Source organism: Anas acuta, chromosome 6, assembly GCF_963932015.1.
Source record: "Anas acuta chromosome 6, bAnaAcu1.1, whole genome shotgun sequence".
Taxonomy (NCBI): Eukaryota; Metazoa; Chordata; class Aves; order Anseriformes; family Anatidae; genus Anas; species Anas acuta.
Window position 1 is genome coordinate 23692043 of NC_088984.1, and position 27834 is coordinate 23719876.

Below are 27834 nucleotides of genomic sequence, written 5' to 3' on the forward strand. Positions count from 1 at the left end.
CATGACTAAAGTAATTGATAAATGAACAGAGTGTACTGGAGCCAGTAATAGACCAAAAAAAAATTGTTTCAGATTTTTATCATCGTAGGAACTTTAGCATCATTTGTTCTCACTGAAATCTTGATTAATTAGGCTGATTGGACAGGCCCAGGCCTAACCCATGTTGTTAACCTCTGAGCTGAGCAGCTCTGCAGGACAGTTGTGCTGTGTTGATGGGAGTACTGCAGAGACAAGTAGCAGCAGCAGGTTTTCCTTCAGTGGAGCTGTTGCAGAACATAGAGCTCCTGTCATTTCAAGTGTCAGGACTACAGAAGCTCCTGAGCAAAACTGAGTCCCCTTACAAAACTGAATGTAAAAACTGCAATTATAACAACCTTTTTTATGGGCCATGCTGGAAGGGGAGGTTCTTGTTCTCCATTCCTTGTGAAACTCTGAAAAGGCTAGTCATACTGTTTCACTTAACAAATTGGAGGAAAACTAGTGCTGTTTTTAGAAAGTACAGTTGAATGTCATAAATCATATGCTGTGCATTCAATCAGATGATTGTAAGCTCTTTATAAATATTCTATATTATAGTTATTGACTGAGCATGCAAGTAATGCTGTGGACTGTAATATGTTATATATTCACGGCAATGCACAAGAAGTAACAATGTGCTGAGAAGGCAGAAAGAAGCATGTAGGTTATAGGGTTAATGTTGTGCAGTTTCGTAAATTGGGGCCTGACCCCAGGCTATTAAGCCTGCAGTCACAGAACAAAGAGGGAGTAATACAGGAGGAGAGTAATAATAATGAAATTGTGAACAAAGACAAGAGTTTGACTTTTCTGACCACTTGTAAAGGTTAGCTAATACATGATATAAAGTAGATTTAGCAGTGTCTGCTATTTTACATGTGAGGATTTCTCTTCTAATGTCTCAGTTTTCTTTTTGGTCCTTTAGGGAGGAGATATGATTATCTATTATCTCTTTATCTTTCTGTTTCTCTCTGTCAGATTGCTGTTTCAACAAAACCTTGTTTCTTTTTCCACACAGAAAACACAAAAGTAGAATAGCTTTTAGTCCTATTGCATTAAGTCTTGTATGGTCACCTTTCTGCTGGCAGTGCTTTCATATTGCAAATGAATATTGTCTTTCAGCCATATGTGAAGACTGAAAGACAGAAGGGTCTTTGAAGGAAAAAGAGAATAGATTTCCTAGAGCAGCAATTGTCTGCTTTTTAGATTTTAATGTATTTTTTTTTTATCTTTCTGTAAGAGTAATAATGACTAATAGGAGAAGAGGGTGTACTCAAGGGATGGAGAAAGGGCTGAGTTTGGACTGAAGATGTTAACCTGGCTTTGAAATGAAGGAAGAGAGCGTGATTCCAAAGTCAAGACTTGCCTGGAGGTCTGTGCTGGGAAATGTTAGCTTTTTGTAGCCACTGTATTTTAGTTGACAAAGTAGTCTTCTGAAAACAGTTTTTCCTAAGGCAAATATCCCCATTTTATAGGAATAAAGGCTTTAATGATGATGGAAGGATAGAGTAATTTGTGTGCAGAACCCTTAACCAAACCTTAGTTTATAGAGTAACTGGAAGACTATAAAAAAGCTATTGCAATAGGCGAATCTGGAGGTGAAATGTATACCAAGAAAAATGCATGTATACCAAGAAAAATGTGTGTGGGAAAAAAAAGGACTAATAATTGTTATTTGGATATAGGAATACAGTATAAATCTAGGCATGTCACTGCTGGGCACTATGTTAAGCATGTAATAAAAGTCAGTTGCTAGCATAAAATGCTGATTAGATGGGACAAACGTAGATTAGAAGGAGAAAAGGAAATACAGAGGTGACTTGTTGTCTGTTTCATCAACTAATGAGAAAACATAATGATAAGAGATGTACATGAAAGGAGAGTACCATAGACTCTATGTCAATTCCAGCTTCCTCTGTTTGGCTAATGTTGAGAAGAGTAAAAGGAAAGTTCTGAAGGGAAGACTCTTGGGAAAGAAAAATGCCATCAAGGTTTTGGAGGGAAAGTTTCTATTATGTCTAGATGTAGTTTTCATGGAAAGGAAGCTTAGTAGAAACACAGAACTAGTTTCACTGAGCTGCAGTGTAGCTGATGCTCTCATGTACTTAACTGGCTCCTGAATGTTCTGCTAAGGAGAAAGGAGGAGGGAGCCAGAACATGGAAATTGAAGTTAAAATGTTGAAGCAGTTCTTTTTGTAGCCCCTTGGTGTAGGTGTGGAAGAAGAGCGAGCTTGCCAGTTGTAGATGTACAATTGGATAAAGAGCTGTTGTGACAGAAGTTTGCAATGGTTCATGTATCATGTAATTTAGCTGAAGGCCACTGTAATCAAGATGATACTTATGAATCACCTATCTGAAACAGATTCTGTGAGTCACTGGTATGTGATTTTATATATATATATATATATATATATATATATATATATATATAAAGTTTCTTTTAAGTATATTTATTTTTAATGGAGATTTCAGCTACTAGCAATTTTTCTTGGTATGTTAGAGTGGCAGGGTGAGGCGCATCGTGTACACCGGTCCATCTTGGTTGCTGGAAACTTGTCATTTGAAAAAGTCTCTCTCTTTTCATTGTCCTGTTTCATTTAGCATTTTTGGTACTTTTCCTGAGGCACTTGAAGTAATTGGACACTAGAGTTGGTGGAAGGACAGGAAAGTTAGTGAAAGGAGTGTTCATACTTGTGTAATTTATTTTTTTTGTCTTTAGTATGTTGATGAGTTACTTCAAACTCAACTTTCTTCTTATGACCAGTTATGATCACAGGCACATTATCAAGGACATTTTTGACGCTCTGTTATAGATTTCTGCCTCATAAATGATGACAATATAGTTGATGGGCCTTTTTACTGTGCCTGCCTATCTGTTCAGTGTGCCTCAGAAAATGTTGCTCATACAAGGCTGCAACACAGTATAACATAATATATTCCATGAGGAAGTCTGAGGGCATATTCCTTCTTTATTCTTTAATTGAGTAGAAACCTATAGAAACCTATACTCTTGCTCACTGCTGACAACCTGGTATGACATCTGTGAAAAAATTCCTGATGGAAATTTCATATGCTCTTATCTCTTTGTGACTTTAAAAGTCTTGAAAGAAAGGCAAGTATGGATGGTTGTCTAGTAGTTAAGATGTGAGAACAGGGAGCTTTATTCCCAGCCTTGCACTGTAACAAAGTGTAGACTTTTATGAGCCTTTTTACTTCTCAATGGTTTGTGAGAATTATTTCAATAATAATTGCTAATCTCTGTGAGAGCTTCAAACTGGAGATGCTGCTAAATGCCAAGTACTGTTGTTGCAGTGATGTAATTCTCTTTTGCCCTCTCTTTCCTAATTAACTCTCTTCAGATAATACAGATGAAGCAGCATTAGAGCAGGAAGTGTTAAATAAATACTTTAAATGGCAGTAACTCACTGGAGCAAGCAAATCTTCTGAGGGAGCCAAAGAATGAAGTGGCAAAATTGGTAACAAAAACACACAATTATTCATTAAGTCAGCTAACTACTGCTACTCTACAAGTCTTGATAATCCTCTGCATTTAATACAGTCTGAAAATGTTCAGAAGGTAGTGGCTTTTATTTCAGTGTCTGAGAAAATGCCCAAAATGATGAATAGAGTAATTTCAGGAAGCTGTAGGACATCTCTGAATGTTCAATGCCATAGCACTTGTCTTAAAGGAAGTCATAACTCTCAGGCCTGCTAGATTTCTTGTTTATCATTTCAGTGATTAAAAGTGAACTTAATCCACAAGTAAGTGTCTATGAGTGTTATAATCAGACCTTCAGAAGAAAGTCTGAACTTCCAGAGTGAAGCTCTTTGGACTGTGAGTGTGAGACAGGAATAGGAACTTGTGTAAATAAGACTCAGACTGAACTGATGCAAATGGACCCTGGAGGTTAGGCAAGCATCCCCCAGAACATATGCTGATGGGTGCAGTGAAAGCATGAGGAAATTTGGCTTCAGCACTGGGCGTCCCAAGGGCAAGGACTGCTGGCACAGATTGGCAGCACCACATACCCAGAAATCCTCACTTCGTGCCTTTATTTCTGCCTAGAATTTGCAGGACAGATTTATGTCAGCCAGAAGATGTTTGTCCATGTTCACGTGCACTGGGTAGGCCCTCTCCAGTCAGCAGATATTTGGATCACGAGTGCTCCTGCACTAGGTAATACCTGTAGAGATTTGTAGATCTCCCAGAGTATAATCCTGGCAATTAATAGTGGAGAGATGATGCCCGTTTCTAAGAAAGATTTTGTGTTAAAGCCGCTGAAGAAATAAAAGGGGCTGGAGCAGTGAAGGAAAGACAGCCTCGGCTGGTCTAGAAGGCACTCTGGCACAGTGTGGGAAGCAGGCTGAGCAGCAGAATGGGTCTGATCCATGACAGCGATAGTGTGCATGCAGTGCTGTCCCACGGGGCTGTGTGCATGTCTGAGCCTTGCAAATGTGGCAGTCGGAGTTATCTTGGCTCTAGGAATGCTTCAGACACTACAAGGGGGACGCTGAGGTTCACAGGTCTGCTATGAAGAGAGATTTCCCTTTTTTAAACTGTCATTTCAATTAGACATGGTCTATGTAGCTATCTTCTGTTACAAAACCCAGGAAATTGCTCACATAAAAGCTTAATTACCCATGCAAATTAAGATAGATAATTTAAAGTGGTATTTTTAGAACACGGTCACTCCTGCTTTCCTCCTGTGCCATTTTTTCCCCTCTGCCATGCATCCACCTATATGGGAATGTCTTCCTTCTTCTTGAGAACATAATTTAAATGGTTGGTTTGGACTTCAATACATGAATAAGAAATTTTTAAAAAGTCATACGATTCCAGTGTCTTAAGACACGAATTGAGATTACTGTAATATGCACTCGTTTTCTAACTCAGTCCCAAATGGGCTTTTGAGGATTGATGCGTGCATGTACACTCATACAGGAATTCTGAGGAGGGAAGTGCAACACTTTCGAAGTGACTTACGGTTTTTTGGAAAGAAAAGGAGGCATGATTTTTTTCATTTCCTCAGTGGACGGCAAAGACACAAAAGTGGAAAGAAGATGGGAGCAATGGCAGGCATGATATGAAGGCTTCCGTTTTGAAGACATTTGTGCAAGACAGGGAGGATCCATGTTGAAGACATACAAATGTATTGAGCAGAATAAATGTGTGCCTTAGAGAGGTGTCAGAACAGGAAGTAGCTTTACTGTTTTTACTAAATACTGGCCTTGAAAATAAAGCTGTTAAATTGAAACTTTTTTTTTCTCAGTAGAAAAAGATTTTAGATAAAATAAAAAAAATATCAAATATCCTGTTTTAATTTCTTTTCTTTCTTTATATATATATATATATATATATATATATATTATTTTTTTTTTCCCAGTAACACCTCATATTATTCTGCTGTGTATATGAAAGCTTAGATTATATTGAAAGAGTCTAAGTGGGTAGCTTACAGTAGGATGTGAAAGAGCCCCAGGAAGAAAGGGCTTTCTTTTTCTGAACCTACACACAATTTTAGGTGAGCATCCAACTTCATCCTTTAATTTGTGTTAACTTAAATTTGATTGTAATCATTTATTAGAATGAAACTGCTTATATTTTCTAAAGAAGGCCATTTACCATGTCTAGAATGCTTGTATTAGTTAACAAATTAACAGAGCAAGGAAATTTTCTTGTATGCGTGTGATTTATTTTCGTTCATTTTCTTTTACTATATTAGCATTAATAAAAAGAATTGCTAGCCTGGAACGATTTAGAAAAATCTCAATCCTTTGAATTGTGATTCTTCAATAGTCATAATATCACTTTCTATCATCAGCAAACATTTAAATACTCTCAGTCAGATATTGTCAGTTTATCTGTTTGCTCTGTTTTGAGATAAGCCTGTCAAAATCTAAAATGAGAAAGAAGAAAGTTATCATTAAAGACTTAGGCTGCAACTTGGTAGTCATCCCAAGCTCACTGTCACTCCAGCTGATTGCAGATACAATGACAGCTTTTCTCTGCTTTGTCCAGTTCTGTTAGTGCTTCCCTCCAAGAATCTCTTCAGAGGAGCAGGAGCTTACTTCTTTTCAGTTTGTCAAAAAAAATCTTTTAAAAGCAAAGGATTCTTTGTTTCCAGCAGCTAAAAGCATACTGCCTGTAACATACTGCCTGCAATGCAAAACTGGAGTTCCAAAAAGGGCTGATATAGAGCTCCTGTGCAAACAAATCCTTGACATTTCTGTAATACAAGAAGTGTTTATTTTCTACATCATGGGAAAGAAGTGGATACCTGCATACCTGTGTATTATTAATATGGTGCAGAACTGCTGCTTAGATATATCTGTCTTTCAGTAAAAAGGTTACAAAGAGACAATGTTTAAGGATGAACTGCTCTTAAGCACATTTCTATACAAGATGAGCATGTGTTACAAGGTGAAAAAAAGATGAACTACAGGTGATATTCATGAAGTATTAATTTCCTTTGTTTGTTAGTTGATAGCTCAGATTGTTGGAAGACAGGTATGGTGCAGGTTTGTTGGAGAGACTGAGGATAAAAATAGGACTGTCATTGTCTTATACAAAGAAAAAAGCATGCTAGAAGAAAGAAAGGAGAAATACAGTGATGGAGACGTGGTTACTTTGTTTTGTACGCACCCTTCTCTCACAGTGATATTCAGGACTCTGTCTTTATTCCAACATCAGCAGAAGGAAAGCCAGAGAAAACTGAGATGTAGCCTAAGATAAAACCAAATTCAAGGTTATTCCATTTGGAAATAATATTGCAGATGAAAGCATGTATTGCAGTGTTATTTAAAAGATAGCAAAATTGCATTTACATCTGTATCTAACCTTTTTCTACTGCTGTTTTTCAGATAAGTGTAGAATGCTACATTTTTAGATGACAATGTTATTAAGCATTGCACTTCATATGAGGCAGGATTCAAATACAGAACACACATCTGTGCAGGGGTAGCTAGGTTCTGAAAAGAATTCCAGTGAATAGCAGACGAAGATGCACTAACCAGTACTTTGAATTAAAAATAAAACTCAAACAAACAAAAAACCAACCCAACAACAACAAACAGAGAAAAACTATGTTTTGCATTGCTCTCTTAGTGTCTGTATGCATGCTCTGGTTATGAGTGCTGTGAGCAAGGAGAGTGACCCACCAATCCATTTTCATTAATTGATAGCCACATTATGCATATTTTTAACTAAAGGGAGTCTGAATCTGATGTGAGCAATAAATTCCTCACCAGATTGTCTATTTTTTGAAAAATCAATAAATTATAAATCAAATAAGAGAGAATTCATTCTATTAAGTATAATTAATTCCATTAAGTAATTAAGAAGCAAAGCAGAAAGGGAGGCTTGAGTGCTGGACCTGTCATTCACTGGATTTCATGTCTTTACTTACCCAATGTCACTATTCTTTCCTTGCCTTCCCTTTGAAAACATACCTGAATATCTTTTCTCTACAGGGGAAGTCACATTCAGTTAAAAAACATTAGAGTCTTCAGCCTCTATGGCCTGATGGAGACCAGATGCTCTATGCCAGCATTTAGTCTGGTGGATGAGGTGGATGGGTCACTGAACTCTTCACTGAGAAACAAAATTGGCATGTAGAGCCAGTTATGTAGAGCCAAGTTATCTAGAAAGATATCTTTATACTGTAAAATGTATTTTTCATTCTTGCCCTCCAGAAAAGGTGAGAATATGAAACATCATCACATCATTATTCTGTCCATCGGCTTTCTTCTCCATTACATGTCTTTGGGAAGCAACATGAAATAAACACAGGAAAGAATCAACACTTGTGTTCACCATGTGTAGGGTTCCTAGGGACACTTTGGAGCAGATTTGTGGTCTTGTCTGTAACATATGTTGTGAATAATCTCAAAGTTGAAGGAAGAGTCACAGTTAGGACTAAGATTTAGCAGTGGGATTATGAAACGATTTCAGTCAAACTCATAGTTCTGTTGAATTAATTTCCAAGAACTGCTGGCATTTTCTAACAGGACAGAAATAGCACACAGGTAATCCTGAAGCATGCAGGAAACCTGGAACTGAGCAATGAAATAGTCTGCCTGTGCTCCTGGGATGGGATGAGGGAGTGTTCCAGGCTGGCCAATATGCCTGGATTCATGGATTAGTCAGTTCTTATAAACAACACCCAGAAGCTGTATTGATCTGCGTCTTTCTTCCCATAAGTTTTTTTAAAGTGCTTCTTTCACTGACTTAAGTGCTTGTTTTACTGACTTTTTCTTGTTAAAACCAAAAAAGTTGATAATAACTTTTAGATTGAAATAATTCTTCTTTCTGTGGTGCTAAATAGGTAAAGAAACTCCTACATTATAAAAATAGCAGCTTTTCAAAATGTCAAATAATTGTGTAATTTCTAGCAGTAATTTTGCAGAAATATAACATACATTAATGGAAAACATTTTGCACCAAATAATATGTCTTAATATTATGCTAGAGACGTCATAAATTTAAAGGAATTATTTTGTGTCAATGTAATAGTGGTTATGACAGAAAAGAATTGGAAAGGAGATTTTTACAGAAAATGAGATAACGCTTCTTGAAGTAAGGCATGTAAAGAAGGCAATTTTATTTTAAAAGTGTTCATTTTCTGATTTCCAGACAAATAGTTGAAAAAGTCAGCATTCATTAAAGTGCTGTTAGCTAATAATGTGTTTCTCAGCTGAAGTGGAACTGTAATAACAGAGAGCTGATTAAACAAAAAATAACACAACACACACAAAAACCTCGCCTTAGAATCATGTGGTTGAAAATGTTACTGGAAATCTGGCAAGCCAGGGGCTGCTGGGTTGCTCCACTCTAAATATTTTACAAAATGAAATTGCAGTTATGTAACAACAAACTGCATTGGCTGCTATACGCGAGACCTTCAGAACATCTGTGTTGGGCAGTGCTCCATTTCGAGATGGAGGGGCTCCTGCCTGCCAAACAAAACTGGCAAGAAAGTTGGGAATCGTCCTGACTGTGATAATCAAGAGGCATGTTAATCTTCCTTGGAAGAATGGATTAAGGTTTTACTGCATATTGTTCAAATCTGATGCTATGTGTGGAAATGTAGCATTTCATCTGTTCAGTGAGAAAAAATTACCATAGTTTTTCATTAGTAACCATGTGGTGCTCAGCTCAAACAAGTGTATTAACTTACTCAACATGTAGGAACTTGTGCTAAATAAACATAACCCTTTTCTTATCTGCCTGGTAGTGGACATTGGGCTAAATAATGAAGTTGGCCTTTCTTTGATAAAGCAGAAAGACTTCAAAGCACAGATGACAAAGCTCTTGCTTGTTGGCCCTGGGGAATGTGGCAGATACAATAACACTGCCGCTTTTCCTCATTCTTCACTGTAAAATTAAATAAAAAGTAACTGAAAAAAATACCAATTATTGTTGCAAAGTGGCAGGGATGCTTGTTAATCTTCATTGACAGCAGAGTCAGTCCCCATGTTTTCCTATTCATTCACAGTTGCAAACTGAAAGAGAACAAGAAAGGTCTACGAGTCTCTCTGCAGCAAGATACAGCCTATGTTATATGTGCATTTATGTGAATAGCTGTGCTTATTATAATTTGCTTTGATTATGGTCCTTGTGTACTTAGTTGTCTGTATAAACAATAGTCTTCTGTTTATATGTATTTTTATATTCCCTGCTTATTTCTGCTCTCACTTGTACCTGTGTAATCTCTTCTTCAGTGAACGTAAAGAAGCTTAATTGTGAACAAAAATGTAATTGTTGTTTGAGTTGAAAAAAAAAACTGCCCTTTTAAGAGAACTGTAATTGCAATAGTTTGTCATTGTGCTACATGTGCTGGAAATGAAGCAGTTTTTTATCATTTCACAGAGGTGCTACTGATGTGCTGTGGTATAATACCAAATATTAGTATGAGATGTAGCAGAATTTTCACCAGAGAACAAAATGCAAACCCAAGCAGACAGGATAAGGTTATTTTTTCCCAACCTACAGCAAGAGTGCTTTTTCTTTTACAAAATATGAAAAAAACTTTTCTGGAAAATGGGAAGACGTCTTTTATTTTTTGTTAGTTTATTTTTAAAGGAATGTTTTTTCAAGGCTGGTTTTGAGATTATATGCTTCACATTTGTACCAGTCCTTAAAGATACAAAATTTTGAAGTAGTCATATCTAGAAAAACAGCTGTAGTGGTTGGAGGTTGTTTTGCCTTGTAAATGTTCACCAATAAGCCTGTCAGCACAGACCCATTAAATGAACTTGTGAACACTTGTAGTCTGTTGCAAGCACTCAAGTAATGAGTTACTTCACCTCACTTCAGCAAAAAGCCAAGATACGATTATGAATATGTTCGGGGCAGTAATAACTTAGGTGTAATGTTTTGTTTTGGAAGTGAATGTGTGGTGGTGCCCACTGCATGATATGTATGGTCAGTGTCTTATAGCTCAACAGAAAATGTGCTTGATCTGGTTGGGAGCACTTTGAGTCTCCATAGGAAAGAACTGCACTACCTGCCTTTCCGGCTTTTATTTTATTTTATTAGTTCCCAATCATTTCTAGATTGAACAGATCAGTTAATTTTAGAACCAATGATAAGAAATGAAAGAGGGGAAGGAAAGGGATGTCTGTTGCCCTGGAAAACAAACTGTGCAGTTTAGTTATGCATGGGTAGTACTTTATATATGTTTTGAGCCATGATCATAGAATCATAGAATCATAGAATATCCTGAGTTGGAAGGGACCCTTAATGATGCTGATAGAAAGTTTTATATTTTATTATAATACTTTGAATTATATTCTATAAAGGGTATAATGATCAGTCACTCATTACTGAGTATGTATTTAAAAAAATACCATTGAATGATAAGTGGTCATCTTTAATAACTTTTTTTTTTTTTTAGAGCATACATATTTTGGAGCGGAAGGCTTCTTCGGGGAGCACAGACCCTTCCTTTAGCAAGCAGTTCCTTGAAACTGACCCTATCTCTCTATCCAAGGTAAGCAAAATCACAGGCTGTGGTCTAGGTGGTGTTTCCTTCTGTGGTTACAACCTTATTTGACTAAGAGCTTTGGGATATTGGTTTTTATGGTTCTGTTATTTAATACATTATGTGCCTGCCCTGGAACTTCCTGTTTACCAGCTGAGGTCTCAGAGAAGTCAGTAATCCTTAGCAGATGCTGTATTAGCAAAATAAAGGATTTGGATAGTAGTGGTTGTTTTTTCCCCCCATGAATAGCTCCCAGGACCAAGTTTTATAGTATCACAATATGGAGCTAGCAGTGTCTTTGAAAAATGTTCAGTACAATCCTCTAAAGGCAGAGCATATCATATCTAAGTCCCAAAGAACTGTTAATCAATAATGATATTAATGTAAAAAAATATAGGCCAGTCCTCCTAATGGCATTTCTTGTGGGTAGTTTCTTAAAAAAAGAAATCTGTTGCTGATAGAACTGTAGAGATGACACCACCGGTTTCTGAAAGATGCAGTGTTCAGTGCTTTGCAGTCAATGTCCTCCTGGCTGAATACCTGAGTTTTGGAATAGCTGATTCCAGATAAGTCTAATGATTCATAAAGAAGACTTAATTTTAAGATACTTCAAATAAAAAAGTAATATTGTTACTGAAAATGTGAGGATGCTGTTATGGAATACTTGTCAGGAAAGAAAAAAAATAATATATAAGTTCTGAAACAGCATTGGGAAAACAAATCCCACATGAAAGATTCTGTTCCATTGGGTAAAATGAAATGTTTTGTTCTGTTTTGTTTGAAAAAAAAAAAAAAAGAAAGACAAGAAGCTTTGTATACAAAAAGACAAGGTTCAGAAAAAAAATGTTTGGTAGTGGCTTCCTTATTGCCAGAACCTGGGGCATAAGCAGAACATGATTCTGTAAGTTATGTGTGTGTTTCCTGGTCCTACTGCTCTGTGCAGAGCTGTTTTGCATATGTATTAAATTGCATAAGTCGTGAAGTAGTAGAGGTGTGCTTTGGATGAGCCAACATCAGATGGAGGCCCTTCAAGCACATCACCGTCACCTTGTTTTTCCCTTGCTTCTTGCTGTTCTTGCAGCAGAAGGGTCCATGGCATGATGTCCCTCTTACTGGGCACATTCAGACCAAACCTGGACTGCGGTGAGCCACAGTTAAGGTTGTCAGGGTGGCTTTATAGCAGCTTCTGGCACTGGTGCAGCAGAAGGCAGGTATCTGTATTGCACTGAATAATGGCTCATTTTGTCCCCCTGTATCTGGCCTTTTGTTTAAATGAATAGCTGTATGAGATTGTGTGATTTCTGGTTGAGAAGTAATCAATACTGATGTTATCTAGTAGATAAAAGACTTATGCCTGCAGCTGATCTTCTAAAAGAGAAATCAATATGGTTAGGAGTCAGTTGGCAGAGTAGTGGAGAGAGATCCTCTGCTTGCCCCAGGGGACTCGTAGTTTAATTTCCTCCCTCAAGAGCCAAGTGCTTCTTCATAGGGAAAAAATAATGCATATGTGCTTCCCTCTACAGTAATGGAAATAGAATGTCCAAGTAAAACACAGTGAAATCAAAAAGATGGTTCTTGAGCACAGTGTTTACAAGCACCATGATAGTTCCAGTTTGCAGTTATGCAGGGAAAGTTAAACTTTTTATTGAAATTTGCATATGTATTGTTTGGAATAGAGCTTTTCATCCTTGTCAGATTAGCAGCTCCTTAACGAGGTTTGTAAACGTACAGCTTGTTGTTACTTATAAAATCGTATTTCCACAATAGTAATGTTCATGTTATCAGTGCTGTGTAACTTGGAAAGTTAGGAAAGGCTGACAGTGCTTGTCTTCAGACAGGTTTGTGGAAAATAGAGGAAAACTTTTTTCTTCTTTAAAAGTTTGATGCAGGATGACCTCGTTCCTCTCCGAATAACTTTTGATAATATCACTGGAAGTTGTGGCAGTTGAGAAAATGCCAATTTACAGCTATCTAGTATTCTTATAATTTTGTTGATTGCAATAGTAGCAAGAGAATGTGAATAAAGGCATGGCTCTTTTTTCTCTTTAAAAACTTTGTTCTTTATCTGTTCATTATGGTATATCACAAGTCAGGCTCAAGTCATACAAGTCTTCATACATAATGTGGTGTGTGCAAGGAATAAGTGTTGTGTGCAAGGAATGTGCTTTAATTGGCTCTCAGAAAGGCATACAGCTGGTTGTGTCTGAAACGATACAGTTCATATTCTTTTCTCTAGGGGGAAAATTAGCTAGCTTCCCCTATGCTTTTCTCTTAATGCAGTGAAAAGGAATGACAGGAAAATTTTTAAAAGATTAATTTCCTTTTACAGATTCCTAAAGGTGCAATTAGCCTCTGAAACTCTGTGTCATAAAATGTAATTGAAGACAAGAGCTAGGCTATGTTCAAAGCAACAACAAACCAACCTCTGCTGCTTGTTAGTCTGATTTTAAGGAAAAATCAGAGTATTTAGAATCAATGTAGATTGTACTTTAAAGATCAGAAAAGTTACACATTTTTATGATCAGGGAATACCACAAAGTGCAGACTACATATAGTCAGTAGTAAGATTTCTTCCTCATCTCATCTCATCTTATTTCATGATCCCATTATTTTTTTGAGAAGGAATACTCTAAGTAAAGGTAGATTTTTAGCATACAGATTTTGCCTGTGCTCCACTTGTAACACCTGTCCAATCCTTTTAGTTCTTACAATGCAGAGATACTCTTTGTTTTGCACTGGAGAATTTGTCCTACATATAAATGCAGTTTTATATTATGTGTACACACAGTTATTAATCAATGTGTCTTCATACTTTTTCACCAGGAACCTGACAGCTGGGAAATCATAGAGGGTCTGAAAATTGGCCAAACCAATGTCCAGAAGCCAGACAAACATGAAGGCTTCATGCTGAAAAAGAGAAAATGGCCCTTAAAAGGTTGGCACAAGGTAAAGGTCTCATAAAACAGTCAAATGATTATTACTTCATTTTGTGAGTTGGGATGTTTTGTCTAGGGGAAATAGAATGGCTGTCAAATAAATGCCCAGGATTTCAATGTATGACTTTTTCTTCAGATTGTGTAAAGAATTAGTTTGCACACAGTTTGTGGCTTCAACATTGCAGACCGTGCTGCCTAATGATATATTTAAACACTGAAAGAACATAAAAGGAGAGCTTATTTAAAAACAAAACACTAAAAGCAAAAAAGCAAAAAACAATCGAATACGTAAGAACTTATGGGATAACCCACTGCTTCCACTCTTTTAAAATACATTATGTTAATATGTTGTTTCTTAGACAAATATCTGTTTTAGGAGCTTAACAAGAGAACAAGGGGAATCTAACTTTCACAGTTCTGTAATGGAGTTTACTACTGGTGATCTGTTTTTTGTGCTGACTTTAGAGTAGTTACCAGTGAAAATACCAGTTACCAGTAAATAATTTTTACTGTAGTAAGAGCTTCACAGTTCAGCATCCCCCTTCATTCTGCCTTACATTTCATTTAGGGATTTATGCTGAACTTACGGTTCGAAACTGTGGACTTGTTAATAAGGTTTTTCCTTTTCAACTACTGCTTTGATATCCTGCAGTTTCTGTTACAATACCTTGTGCTGAGAGCATAGTGAGTTCAAGAGACAGTACTTTTAGCATGTGCTGTGCTAAAAGCTGTACCATCAAAAACTGTACCTGCTAGCAAAGCTGTACCATCATCTGTTTACTGAATGCTTTATGTCATATTCTGATGGTTCACAATGTGCTTCAGTAGCATATCAGGTATAATGTGTACAATTTTCAGATTAACTCACCATTTTCTGAAGTGCAGTATGCTTTGAAATGGAATATGAGGAAAGGTCATTGGTGTGTGGAACCTTTTTTTTTTTTTTTTTTTTTTACCCAGTAAAAACCAAAAAAACAATGCTGTTATTTTGACATCTTATTCAAAAAGTTATGTCTCCAGAAAAGGACTGTTTTCTCAACATGTGTGAGATATTGGTACCGTCTGTTGTGCAACTGACATAATTTCCAGAAGCATCTTCAGGAGATATTTTCTGCCATACAAGTACTGACCTTCCTCATATTGTCAACTTAATAGGATCCCATCAGGAAAACATTGTCATTCCCTTCCGTGTCAGATGGCTTACAGAGCCAATTCGGGAAGAAAACCAGGAAGAAAATAAAGAAAAACACTTAACTCTTTCAGCCTATGGTGTCTTCCTTGTCAACATTAATGAATTGACTGAAAAACGAACAAAAAAAAAAAAACAAACAAGCTTCATTTTTGAGGTTTCTTAAATTAAACCTAGAATATACTGCTGGAAACAGAGAATCTACTTTTTCTTCCTTAGAAGATCACTGTCATCGTAGAACAAGAATTAAAATATGTCACTACCATATTTATATTCTTTCTAACTCATAAACACTCTTAATTGTTACAGGGTAATCATTTTCTCTAGCGGATAAATAATTGTACATAGTTTAAATTTCATCTGCTCATGAATAAAGTAAGGTGTTTTTTCTTTTTTTTTCACTTTCAGAGATTTTTTGTCCTTGATAATGGACTGTTAAAATATTCAAAGTCACCAATTGATGTAAGTAAAGTTGCATACTATTTTAAAATTTGTGTTCAAATTCAACCTGCCAGAGTGATTAAACCTCATTCTCATACTAGGCGTATTTATGACATCACACCCATGAAAGTTGTTGATGGATTCAGAGAGAGAGCTATATAAAGTGTGTGAGGTTTTGGTTGAGTTATATCCCCCCAGTTTCTGGCTTTTCTCACTTCTATGAGAATACAAGCTACATTTCTTAAAGTAATTTATTCAGTGAAGGTGCTTGAGAGATTAGCCCAACCATGTATTTTGCTTTTTCAATTTTAACGTTAGTGAGAGCTGATTATTCTGAGATATGTGGATAGGACAGAGAAGTAATACAATGTACTTGAGATATAGGGGGTAGCATTAAATTAGGTAGATTAAATACCACTAACCATCAAGCTGTAACAGCAGGGAGCTAAGAGCTGTCTAGTTTTCTCAGCTTCTCACTTACCTGTAGTTGTGTGCGGTTATGAACTAACACATTTTTCATTTGGAGTTGGGACTGCACGAAACACTTGTGAGATGTTTTTCTCATGTATAAAAACACTAAATGCTTAGTCTGATTGAGGTTTTAATTTTTATGTGGCATTATATTAAAATATTCCTAAAATGGGAAAACACATCAGCACAAGATAGTTTTTTCTTAACTGTAGTGAAGTGCATGGTACTACTAATTTCTTACCCTGCTTTTTGATTTCAGATACAGAAAGGCAAAGTACACGGGAGCATTGATGTAGGTTTATCAGTTATGTCCATCAAGAAGAAGGCTCGCAGAATAGATCTTGACACAGAAGAACATATCTATCATCTGAAGGTAAAAAATGGTGCAAATGTTTATTCTCTTTTCATCTGCAGTGAAAATAAATAATAATTAGAAAACAAACAAAAAAAAACAACAGTAAAAGATACGGGAAAAGAGTAATATTTTGAATACCTTCCTGACAGTGAGTTTCTTTCTAGGTGAAGTCCCAGGATTCATTTGATGCATGGGTTTCAAAATTACGCCACCACCGGTTGTACCGTCAGAATGAGATTGTGAGATCTCCAAGAGATGCTAGCTTCCATATATTCCCTTCAGCCTCTACTACAGAGTCTTCACCAGCTGCTAATGTATCTGATGGAAAGGTATGTAGTGTCCTTTTGTTGGAAGCTCATGCCTTCTGGGCTTGCTTAAGGGCAGTTTCAGTGGGCTCTGCTGGTAATGCCAATAGAGAAGACCTGCTGGGGGATCCAATGGCTAGCAAAAAGCTGAGAGCACACAGCTGAAAGACAGTCTAATTTATCTGTACCATAGACTTCATAAACAGGCTACTATAGAGATCCTGCAAAGAATTAAACGTCTCCAAAAAAATTTTCTCTAGCATTTGGCATTGGAAATAAATCTATTTTTCTGTCTAAATCTGTCTAACACCATTTCATAGTGGTTAGCAAACACAGTGTGCTTCTGAGTTTGTGTTTAGTTTGTTTCTTCAATATGCTCTACAGAAACCCCTGCATCTTGGGGAAGCATATAGTCAAATCGTAGATACCACTGAAATCACAACGCCTATTTTATTTCTTTATTTGAAAGTAGTATGATGGGGATAGGGTATGACTGACTGAGCAAGACATGCAACAGCAAGTGTAAGCATTTTATTATGTCTTAGGTACAACAAAATAACTTCCCATGGCAGTCTCCTATACCTTGCAGTAACAGTCTTCCTGCAACTTGCACTACTGGTCAGAGTAAAGTAGCAGCCTGGTTGCAGGATTCAGAAGAGATGGACAGATGTGCAGAAGGTTAGTCTTTACTTTTTTTGTGCCTTACTCTTTCAGCAAAACATCTTGTTGATATAAAATAATATGTGGTCAATGAAAGTGGTTAAGTTTCATCTTTACATGCACATGAGGGAGCTCTTCAGGTACTTAGATGCTTGTGGTGGGAAATTACCTCTTTACATGTGGTGGGATGATGGTTTTTAAATTTATTTTAATAATCTATATTATCTTAATGGATATCATTGTTAAAATGCAATCAACTTTTGAGGTTCGGTCTTGTTGCTGACTCAAATAAAAATAAAAAGTGCTCAGCATCTCTGAAAATAAGGTTATTAGATGCCTTACTTAGTAGGGTTTGGGGCATTTAACTCTTATACAATACAATGCCGGTGATGGACATCATGGCAAAAAAATATGTCTGAACTGAAGCACCTAATCTATTTTTGTTTCATATATGTTAGATCTTGCTCATTGTCAGTCAAACCTTGTGGAACTCAGTAAACTTCTTCAAAATTTAGAAATACTGCAGAGAACTCAGTCAGCACCAAATTTCACAGACATGCAGGTAAATATGTTTGAGAATAAGTAATCATGTTGAAACATTTGTTCTTTGTGTTAAGGGAAGTATAAAGACATTGTTTATTAACTTAGAATGATTTTCTGAAATCATAGGAACTCTTGGATGGAAAGTTTATCTGAATTGTGTGTTAATTGTATGTAATAGTGTTTAATGTGTAAACAGATAAGGTGTATTCATTTAATGTTATTTGATTTAAATAAGATAAATCAAATGATTAAGTCATTTGCAAAAGCAGAACTATTGCAACAGAAATAGATGCATGCATTGAAATTATATTTATTGAATTGTTACCGTGCTGAGTAAGAAACTGTTTTAAGTTTTTAAGGAGTGGAGACCCAAACCCTCAAAGATGAAGCACACTGCATGTTCTAGAAAAAAGGGCATAGTCACAGAGTTCCCAAGGGGGTTGCACCATTTCCTAGTTCAGCGTGAGTTTTCCTTCTGACCACAAGAAAGCAACAGCAGATCCTAAATCCTAAATACTATTTTCCTTTTTTCACTCAGCCCCCTTGAGTACACAAATCTCCCAGTGGTGTTGCTGCATTGGAAAGTCATCCATATCTCATGTCCAATGAGATGAGGCTTACCATTGGTTTCAGGAACAGGTGAACCCTGCATTGCTTGGAGTAGTAACAGAATAGAAATACATGAGGGTTTCATAATCTGGTCCTAAATATTGTGCACTATGAAAAAGGTATACCAATAGTTTTGCTAAATAAGTTAAATACACTATTAGTTTATAGAAGTGTATGGGTAGCTACACCTGGTCACTGCTGTAGTTGCGGGCTCTGGCAGCAGCATTCTCTTCCTTACTTTCTAATTTGTCAATGTCTAACTCTACAGTTCTTTACTAACTTGGTGTACTTGTCTGTGTTGCTTGTGTCAACGTAATAGCACTTTGTCGCTTTTAACTATTTGTGTAATGTAGGCTAACTGTGTAGATATTTCAAAGAAAGACAAGCGGGTCACAAGACGGTGGAGAACAAAAAGTGTCAGCAAAGATGCAAAAATTCAACTTCAGGTACTGAATGCATAATGCTTTCTTTTTCACTGTACTTTTAGATTAATTTTTAAGCATGAAATGTTATATTAACTGAAAGTAGGAAGTCAATGTACTGTCCCTTATGGTTCTGATGATGTAAATTAAATCTCGGTTGGTTGTTTAAAACCTAGATAAAATAGTGAAAAATGTATTGATTTTACTTTCATGCATATGAAAACATTGCCATCTAGGGAGAGGAGGAGAAGCTGAACACTAGTCAATTAAGGTGCAAAAAAGGCAATATGCATGCAGCACATGGTGATACCGATGTTCCATCTTAAACTTGCCAAGAAGGGCACTTGAACAGGTGACATCAAGCTAGAAGTAGAAAGCATGAGTGAAATACTAAACATACCAGTTGTTTTTGTTAAGACCTATACTAGGAATGTTACCAATTAGAAGTATTCTCAAAAGCCCTCTCTTACGGAAAAGGCTACTATGGGAACAAATTGAATAAACTAAAGAATAAATTTCATGAAGAAAAAAGAATTTACGTCATCCCTACTGCCTTAGAGATTAAAAGTAAAAGCACAAAAATAAGCATACGAAGTTTAGATCACTGCTCGATCCAGGATGTCTTACTGTGTTTTGCCAGAAGTCAGTGTGTGTTTTGAAGCCTAATTCAGAAAAAAATATATTTTTTTCATAACTCATCAAGTTCTAATGAAGACTACGGTCAACTGACTTCAGGAGCAAACAATCACCACAGTGCTGTCTGTTGCAGAATAAATGTCAGCAACTTCTAATCCATTTAAATTCCTTGAAATTCATGCAAACTTTGAAAGCCTTTAATATGTTCCCTAGAGATACAATAAGGACTTTTCTGTGACTCAGAGGAACAATATAGAGTACTCTGTGGCTCATTTAAGACTGACATTCTTAAGGAAAGAAGAAATTGCAGTTGTGCCAGCTTTCTGATTGCAGCTGTTTTAGGTGACTTTTCTTCTAACAGTTATACTAGATAAATGATAACAGGTTGTACAATAAAGCATCTGTTAGGCTTAAAAGGCTTTATTTGTTAGGTTTGTAAAGCTTCATTTTGTAATGGAGGAATTTTGGTGATTGATGTCATACCTTATCCCCAGCATTTGAAGGATCACTGTGTTTTCCTGCTGCTGAATAATATAGGCTACTAATAAATACCAGGAAAATGGATGCAAGTACTTGGTGCCTGTGAAAAGAAAGTCAATACTGTATGTTCTTCGTTCATACCACAGTGGTCTTGGAGAAATTCATCTCCACAAATAAAAATAAATAAATAATAATAATACGAAAAAATGATGAAAGCAGTCAATGTATGATTATCTAGTGTGTTCCATGAGGAATTGGCAAGTCATCCTTGTGTCACCTGCACCTTGCCAAAGTGACACCATCTTGGGCTTTCTCTGGCAGACTGTCCTTTTGACATCTGACTCTCAAACTGCTGTTGGTGGCTTGACAGGTCTTGTGCTCCTGCTCCTGAATATCTCAAGTATGGTGACTTTGCAGATTCCCCTGAGAGAGTTTGTGTACATGGACTGCTCTGCTTGGGTTTGTCACTGCTGGGGAGAAAAACAAATCTGCTTAACAGCAAAGTTAGGTCTTGGCAGGGATTAACTGATGGCAAGTTTAGTGGTGGAAATGTAAAGCTTATTTTATTAGAGCAAAGCATTAAATTATTGATGACTGATTTACAAATTAATTTGAATGGAAACAGAAAAAATAAAATTATTCTAAATTGCAAGTTCAAGGATGTTTACTCCTTTATGGCTGCTCTGGTATCTTAACTAGCTTTATGAGCTCGAATACGTTTCTTCTAAGGGCTGTCCTGTCCCAGGAAAGGTCTAAAGCTGTGATCTGTGCAAGATGGCCTCACTCTGACTGGTTGTGTTATTCATAATTTGCTCATGTTGCTATTAAAAAAAAAATTGCTATTTAAAAAAGTATATTTTAAATACTTTGTACTTAACACAACTTACATAAGTTTGACTACTTTATTTTTATGTTTTTTTACAAGTACATATTTACCATTTAGGCATACCAGTTCTGTATACGTTTAACTTTGCTCACATAGTGACTTTGCCCCCTGACAAAAGTGGGGTCACTTCCCCAAGTAAAATTGACTATATATGTATATGACTATATATATATATGACTATATAAAACAGCATATGTGTATACTTTTGTAAGATTTGGGGTTTAGTATTTCTGAATAAACAGCTTAAATTACAGGCTTAAATTCAAAAGAAAAAATACATGTACTTGGAGTGCTTCTCTAAAGAAGGATTGCTTACATAAAAAGGACGTTTATTTTGTTTTTAAAGAGTCTTTTTTAAAAATGTCTTAAGAAAATAGTCCACAACAACAGGTTAGTTGATCTGTATTCATTCATTTTACAAATGATACCTTTGTACAATAACTGACATTCTTATTACTTTGGGTAAAAGACCAATTTGTCATTCTCATGGCATTCTAGAGATCTTCAAAGGAAGTAAAAAATAAAATACTACTGAACAGTACTACTGATCAAAATGAACTATCATTGATTTGATTTCCTTCAGTGCTCCAAGATGTAAAGTTCCAAGACTGATTTAAAGGGAGGTGGAAGGAGAATATGATTAACAAAACTATTTAGCACAGAGTGACCTGAAAAGTCAGCTTGCTCTACTGAGGCTTTCAGCTCATAAACAACCAGACCCTAAGACTGGGTTGCTACCTTTTCCCTTAAATAAGTACTTACATAAATGTTACTAATCGTAACTCAGATTTTTACCTCACGTTATATTGTGTTTGAGGGTAGTGGTTCTGCAGAGCTCATTGTTCTAAGTTTAGTAAAGTATACTTGCATTCCACATCTTGCAGATTTTGAGTGCTTAATATATGTATTTGCACATGATTCTCTCTCTGTACATGTATGTATAAACTCATATATGTCCCTATTAAACTGTAATATTCTTCTAAATTCTTATTCAGAGGATAGACATACTTATGTAGTACAGAGAGCTTTGTATTCTGCATATGATGCAGTATCTAATTTAATGAAGTTGGTACTCTCTGTTTTAGAGGTTTTATATGTGTTTTTAATATAACAGTTTTACGAAAAAAGGTGCAAAGCAAGGCTTCTCTTACTGCTATCATCAGAAAAACCTTCCACAGTCTGTAGCATTGCTAGTAACATCAACCAGAGGGTGGAGGGTATGGAGACTTCAGCTAATAATTGGACTATAATATTCTGTTCTTCAGCATGATGTCCATGTGTCCAGTCAATACCATTGTTATTTCCATGGTGCCCATGTAGCTTTCAGAAAAAAAAGTAAAAATGTATATAGATTCGCAAATACTGAAGTGGCTGTAGATGAAGATATAGGGGAAGAAGAATGTAAAGGAATTAAAAATTGTTTTCTATAAGAAGAAAGGTGGCTTTTCTAGTCTTCCAAATTCCTTAAATGACTTCAAAATAGTGGCATTTTGATCAGACATAAAATAGAAGGGCTTTATGATAGGTGTGGAGCTCTTCTTCATTAGGCAGACTTGATGTACCATGTACTTGACTTTGATGTACCAAGATGAATTTTCTTAAAAGTAAAATATAAGTGAAATTAGACAGGAAAAGGACACAAGTTAGGCATGCAGAAAAGGAAGTAGTTGTTAGAATACTTAGTTTTTGTTTGCATTGCTTTATCTGAGATTTTGCATTGCTTTGGAAGCCTTGCCTTTAGTAATGTACAGAAGGAGAAATCTGATCCTATGGAAGTCAAAGATTGGTGTGTGGGAAAAATGAACAAATAAGCCCAGGGATGGACACAGAAATTCTAGAGCTGTGCACAGGAATGTTTACATAAGCAAGCTCCCTGTAACACACACCCCAAGTTTTACCATTGAGATGCATGCATCTCCAGTAAACGGAGTTCATGCACTTCCACTAATGCAAAGTGATCTCTTCCAGAATTCATTTTCTAGATGGTCAAGTGACCCCAAGAAGGAGTTTTGGTTTTGTGTTTTCTGCCATGCCATAACATCCTTTTTGTTTTCTTATTCCATAACTCTTACAGTTCTGAAATGCAGAGCTAACTTTTATTTTATTTATTTATTTATTTATTGTAGTCTTAGTGAGTGCACTGCAGTCCACACCTTATGGGGATAATTTTAGCAAAGTACCTAGCTATATAAGTCTCTGGCATACACAGGTGAGAACATGCTGTATGTTCTCAGAATGTGTAGGCCATACAAGTTAACAAAATTGAAATCCACTTAAAGACTTTCCCTCTCCCTTTTCTGATCACCTTTCATCTTCCTGTGTCCCATCACCCCTTCCCTTCTCTTTCTCTACTTCCTTCTCTTCTCGCATTCACTGTCAGGAAGGGCCGGCACCGAAGGGCCAGTTCAGCACAACACGACGCCGGCAGAGACTAGCAGCTGCAGTGGCTACAACAGTGAGTGGATTTAAAAATCAAAGGATAGCTCTAAAGATGGGAAGCTGTGTAACTTGAATGTGTAATAAGTTTATGAAGATGTATCGTACGCTTTATGGAGGTGTCCATGCTACCCACTCAGCTGAGTCATGTAGAAGTGGTCAGGCCTGACACAACTGAACTTCACAGATGTGGATCTGAGCTTGTTTTTGTGGTACATGTCCCTCCTCCTTTAGGCAAGTGCAGGTGGTGATTAGACTCAGGCCCTGCGCTGTTTGAACATAGTTTTGATATACTCTCTCTTTATTATTTAAAATGGAAAGAAATTATCAAATTCAGTAAAAGATTCTTGTGACAGTCCATAGCAAGACAGCGGAACCAAGGAGATTTGCTACAAACATGAAATCATGAAATTCCTTGATTTTTTAATTATTTTTTTTTAGTAATACAAGGTTAGCCTTTCCATTTAAGACACTTTCTGTTTGCATTCCATTATCCCAGAAAGTCATATTACTACCACTAGTGTCTGTATTTCATTTTGCTACCTCTCCCAGTCTTTGAAACAAAATTTGGAGCTCTAAAATCAACTTGGGGGCTTCTAATTGAGAGGGGAGATGCTATTTGTGAAATCAAATTAGCATCATAAGTATATCTTCAGCTTCTGCCTTGTCAGGAAAAAATTATTGGGAATGCACAATGCAGACATTAGGCTAGTCCCTTAGCTGATTAGTGCAACAGCTAGATAGGGAAGACAAAAAAAAATAAGAAAAAAGAACTCTGTGTAACTAAAGAATAAAGTGAGCTTTAAACAGAAACCCTTACTGAGATCAAGCAGTGAACATCAAGCTAAAGTTTTCGAGAGTCTGCAGCTTTAGCCCATAGCTAAAATCTGCTAGATCAGACACAGCTTCTGCTTAAGCCGAGCTGCATGAACCACAAACCTCATTTACTCTTAGGTCCTCATAAAAAATATGAGAGAAGTCAGTGCTACTCCAGTTCCCAAATTAACTCATCTAAATTTAATCTCCTGTAATCAGTTGATGCTGGGTGTTGAATGTCAATGGGAGGCTCGACCAGAATGTTCAGTAGGAGTTAAACAGCCTGGACAAGGGCTGTGCCAAGGAGTGCTCAGGTGGACCAAATACAGCTGGTCCTGGACTGCAAGGCAGCCAGCATTGAAAAGGGGTGGTAGATGTCCAGGAGATTGCTGAGTTGTCACCTGCAGCTGATGTGAGGAGCTGAGGACAGAGGTCTTGGAAGAGCTAGAAAAAGTGCAGGAGGGAGGAAAGCTGGAGGCACCAAAATAACTCCTGTACCACTGGTTCCTGTACCACACTACCAAGAACAGTCTGTTCCTACATGGGTATCTAATTCTGAAGAGGCTGATGGATGAGTGGGTATTTCAACCTCTGGAGTAAAGCAGAAAGTCAGGACAAGGTACACCTGCGGTTATGTCTAGAAGAGTGAGGAGGAAAAAAAAAAGAGGGATGTCTCAAGGAGTTAAATATTTTAAAAACAGAAAAAAAATGAAAAAGTACTCAAGGCAGTATGAAGTCACCATAAAAGAAAGCACATCAGTGAAAGGAAATGGGAAGATTCATATCAGTCAACAGTGAAGAATTTCTGTTTCTTGTATCTAAAGCGATCAGCAAAACAGCTCCTTGTCTCTGTCATGTAAATGTACATTTCTTGTGAACAGTGTGACAATATTTGGAGAACATGTTCTTTTTTCCACAAACCTGCAGGAATATCGCTTTTCAGCCTGGCGAGCTGAGGTACAAGGCAGAAGTGATGACTTTAGAGCAGGTCTCTTCAGCCAGATTCATCAAGAAGTGTCCAAAGAAACCCCCACGTGCAGGCAGCAGGGCCACAGATCTTCCAGTCTGCATGGGGCTGGGACAGCCTGCCCTGTCACCGTGGGCATGCAGAGCTGCGGGGCTCCCTCCAGCTCCTGTGTTATAACAGGGCAGCTTGCTTTCCTGTCTTCAGGATGGGTTTGAGGACCGGGAACATGTTCCCCACACAGTGCTATGCTGTAGCCACCTACCTTGCTGTCCTAGAGCTGCCTGGAGCAACTAGACCTTTGCAGTGCGCCCAGGCAGAAAGTTCTGGAAATGTATTCTTTCATGTAAGAAGAGAAAAGGTTTTGTAAAGGAAACAAAATTAAGCTGTGTAAAAAATATAAGGAAGTTTGGCTGCTTAGAGAGGCAGTCTGGTACTGGCAAAGAAGATAATGGAACAAATGTCCAGCATGCATGGAAGGAATTTATTCTATATCTCTTGTTAATAAAGCCTTCTTGATATGAGTCAAAAACTATGTCTAATGAAAAATAACTGCTTTGTTGGTATAGTTAGAAATCAAAACACATGAGAGAAGAGGACAAAGCTGACACTGGATAGGTGTCATAGGGCCATTAGTTTGTGCTGTACATACCTGTAAGTTGAAGAGCAGGGTGGAAATTGGCATTTTGCAGAAAGTGCTCCAGGTTCAAGTGGGATATGATGACTAGGTCCAATAGGATTTTGAGAGTTTCATCAGAGAATAAGAAACCTAAAATATATGTTGATGTCAATTGTTATGGGAAGCGATTTATAGAACCATTCTCTGATTTAATCAAATAACAAGGTACCAATTTCAAATACTGATGGCAGTATATAGCTTTTCTGTTGATAAAAAAAAATAATCTTAGTAATATGACTTTTTATATTATATGCCACTTTTATCATGCCTCAGAAGACACACTTTATTTTTTGTCCCCATTTTTCATATTTGAATAATTACATTGGGCTGCAGTGTGGAAATTATTTATACATTTGATGAATATCATAAAATACATTAGATGTTGACTGTAGAATGTGTTGAATGTGGTTAAAAGTGCTTAATATTGAAGTAAGAAAATGTAGTTCTGCATGCCTTCCCTTTACATTTAGACTTGAAAATTAGGTTCTCGGCCTGTTTTTTATACAAATGTATGTAAATGGTGAAATTAAAATAAAACATATACTCTCACACACACCACAGATGTACACAGCAGTATCCATACACTGCATATGGAGCATACAGGTAACCGTTCAGTACATATGATACATTTATATATATTACTTCTAAGTAAGGTATGCACGCATATATATATTGCTGTACATAAAAACTGTAGAAGGAAAAAGAGAAGTGGAAATTATAATCTAAAATGTTTGCTGCATTTTACTAAACTGCATCTCTTTGCATTAATTTATGGCTTATACATTTTAAATGAAAGTCAGATGGAGTTTTGATTTATTTTTTGTTTGTTTCATTAGAAAGAATATAGAAAGTCTTTAATAATATATTTGAGAATATTGTGTCCTATTTCTAGATCTGTGGAGGAACTTGCATACTTCAGATGTTGGTATTGTAAAGACAGATTCATACGATATGGAGTCTCAAATGCCAAAATATAAAGCAGCATGTTTGGTGGTTCAATTTTCCAATCTTCTTTTTAAGCACTAGGAGATGGTCCATTTTTCTAAATGTTAGAACTTAAATACTCCACTGTTAGCAGTTAGCTCTGTATTTAGGCTTTCTTTTGTCTATTTCAGTGAAAATTTTCAAGACGTACAAGGAATTCTATGTCAACTGTACTGAGATTTTGGACAGTAAAAAGTTAAATGTTTTTTCTTACTATGTTCTTCACATTGTGAATCATGTATTTTGTTTTCAGAAGGAATTTATATTTTGCTTCAACAGAATCAAATGGTTGTTTGCACCTTAAACAATATTTATTTACTGTTTCTCTCTGTAGGTCCCTTTCAGTGCTACGATGTCCCCTGTTCGGCTGCATTCATCCAATCCAAACCTTTGTGCAGACATCGAGTTTCAGACTCCCCCAAGCCATGTAACAGACCCTCTGGAGTGCTCTACCGAGTACATGAAGCTTCAAGAAGAATTCTGCCTGATGGCTCAAAAAGGTAACTGAAAATGTCAAGCCTTTCCTTCACTATGCTTCTCTGTTGTGTTTCATTGTTTCCTTCACTTAGTTATGACCAAGACATTCATCTGTATTAGATGATACTGTATGAGAATTTTTAGCTGGACACGTGGCTTACATAAAGACGACGTGTTGTCCTTAATATATTTTCCATGGATGTTGTGAATATGGAGATAGGTAAAGTCTGTCTGATAAGGGATATATATATATTTTTTTTAGAAAACTTAAAAAAAAATTCTTTTCCATATGCTCAGCATCAAGAATATGCTCAGATGACATATGTGAACATATTGTATGCACATTACAACCTGTAAGCTGTAAGTGTTTGTACTTAATTTGGGCACAGATTACTGGAAGTTCAGCTCTTTGTTACGAATTTATGTAACTGTGGGATGGAAATCTCACTCTCTGTCTTTATTGCTGAAATATTTTAGTAAATGTAAATGTCCAGATCCTTTGCTGAGACAACACTTGTTTTCTTTTTTTTTTTTTTTTTTCATTTTTC

The 27834-nt window shown here is 36.6% G+C and overlaps 1 protein-coding gene across 7 annotated transcripts in view; it reads left to right on the forward strand.

Moving 5' to 3' along the window:
• The window catches only part of OSBPL6 (oxysterol binding protein like 6), a 93679-nt gene that overhangs the window by 43178 nt on the left and 22667 nt on the right, over positions 1-27834 (forward strand). For 3 of the 7 annotated variants that reach the window (XR_011097637.1, XM_068685822.1, XM_068685819.1), the window contains exons 3-12: positions 10911-11006; positions 13821-13943; positions 15531-15584; positions 16294-16407; positions 16554-16718; positions 17240-17372; positions 17813-17916; positions 18860-18952; positions 23311-23385; positions 27144-27309. Coding sequence is in view for 6 of the 7 variants with exons in the window: in XM_068685822.1 (XP_068541923.1) it covers positions 10911-11006; positions 13821-13943; positions 15531-15584; positions 16294-16407; positions 16554-16718; positions 17240-17372; positions 17813-17916; positions 18860-18952; positions 23311-23385; positions 27144-27309 (1123 nt within the window). In the remaining variant the exon portion in view is untranslated. The remainder of the gene's footprint in view (positions 1-10910; positions 11007-13820; positions 13944-15530; positions 15585-16293; positions 16408-16553; positions 16719-17239; positions 17373-17812; positions 17917-18859; positions 18953-23310; positions 23386-27143; positions 27310-27834) is intronic. The other 4 variants (XM_068685825.1, XM_068685820.1, XM_068685821.1 and 1 more) reach the window with 3 other exon arrangements.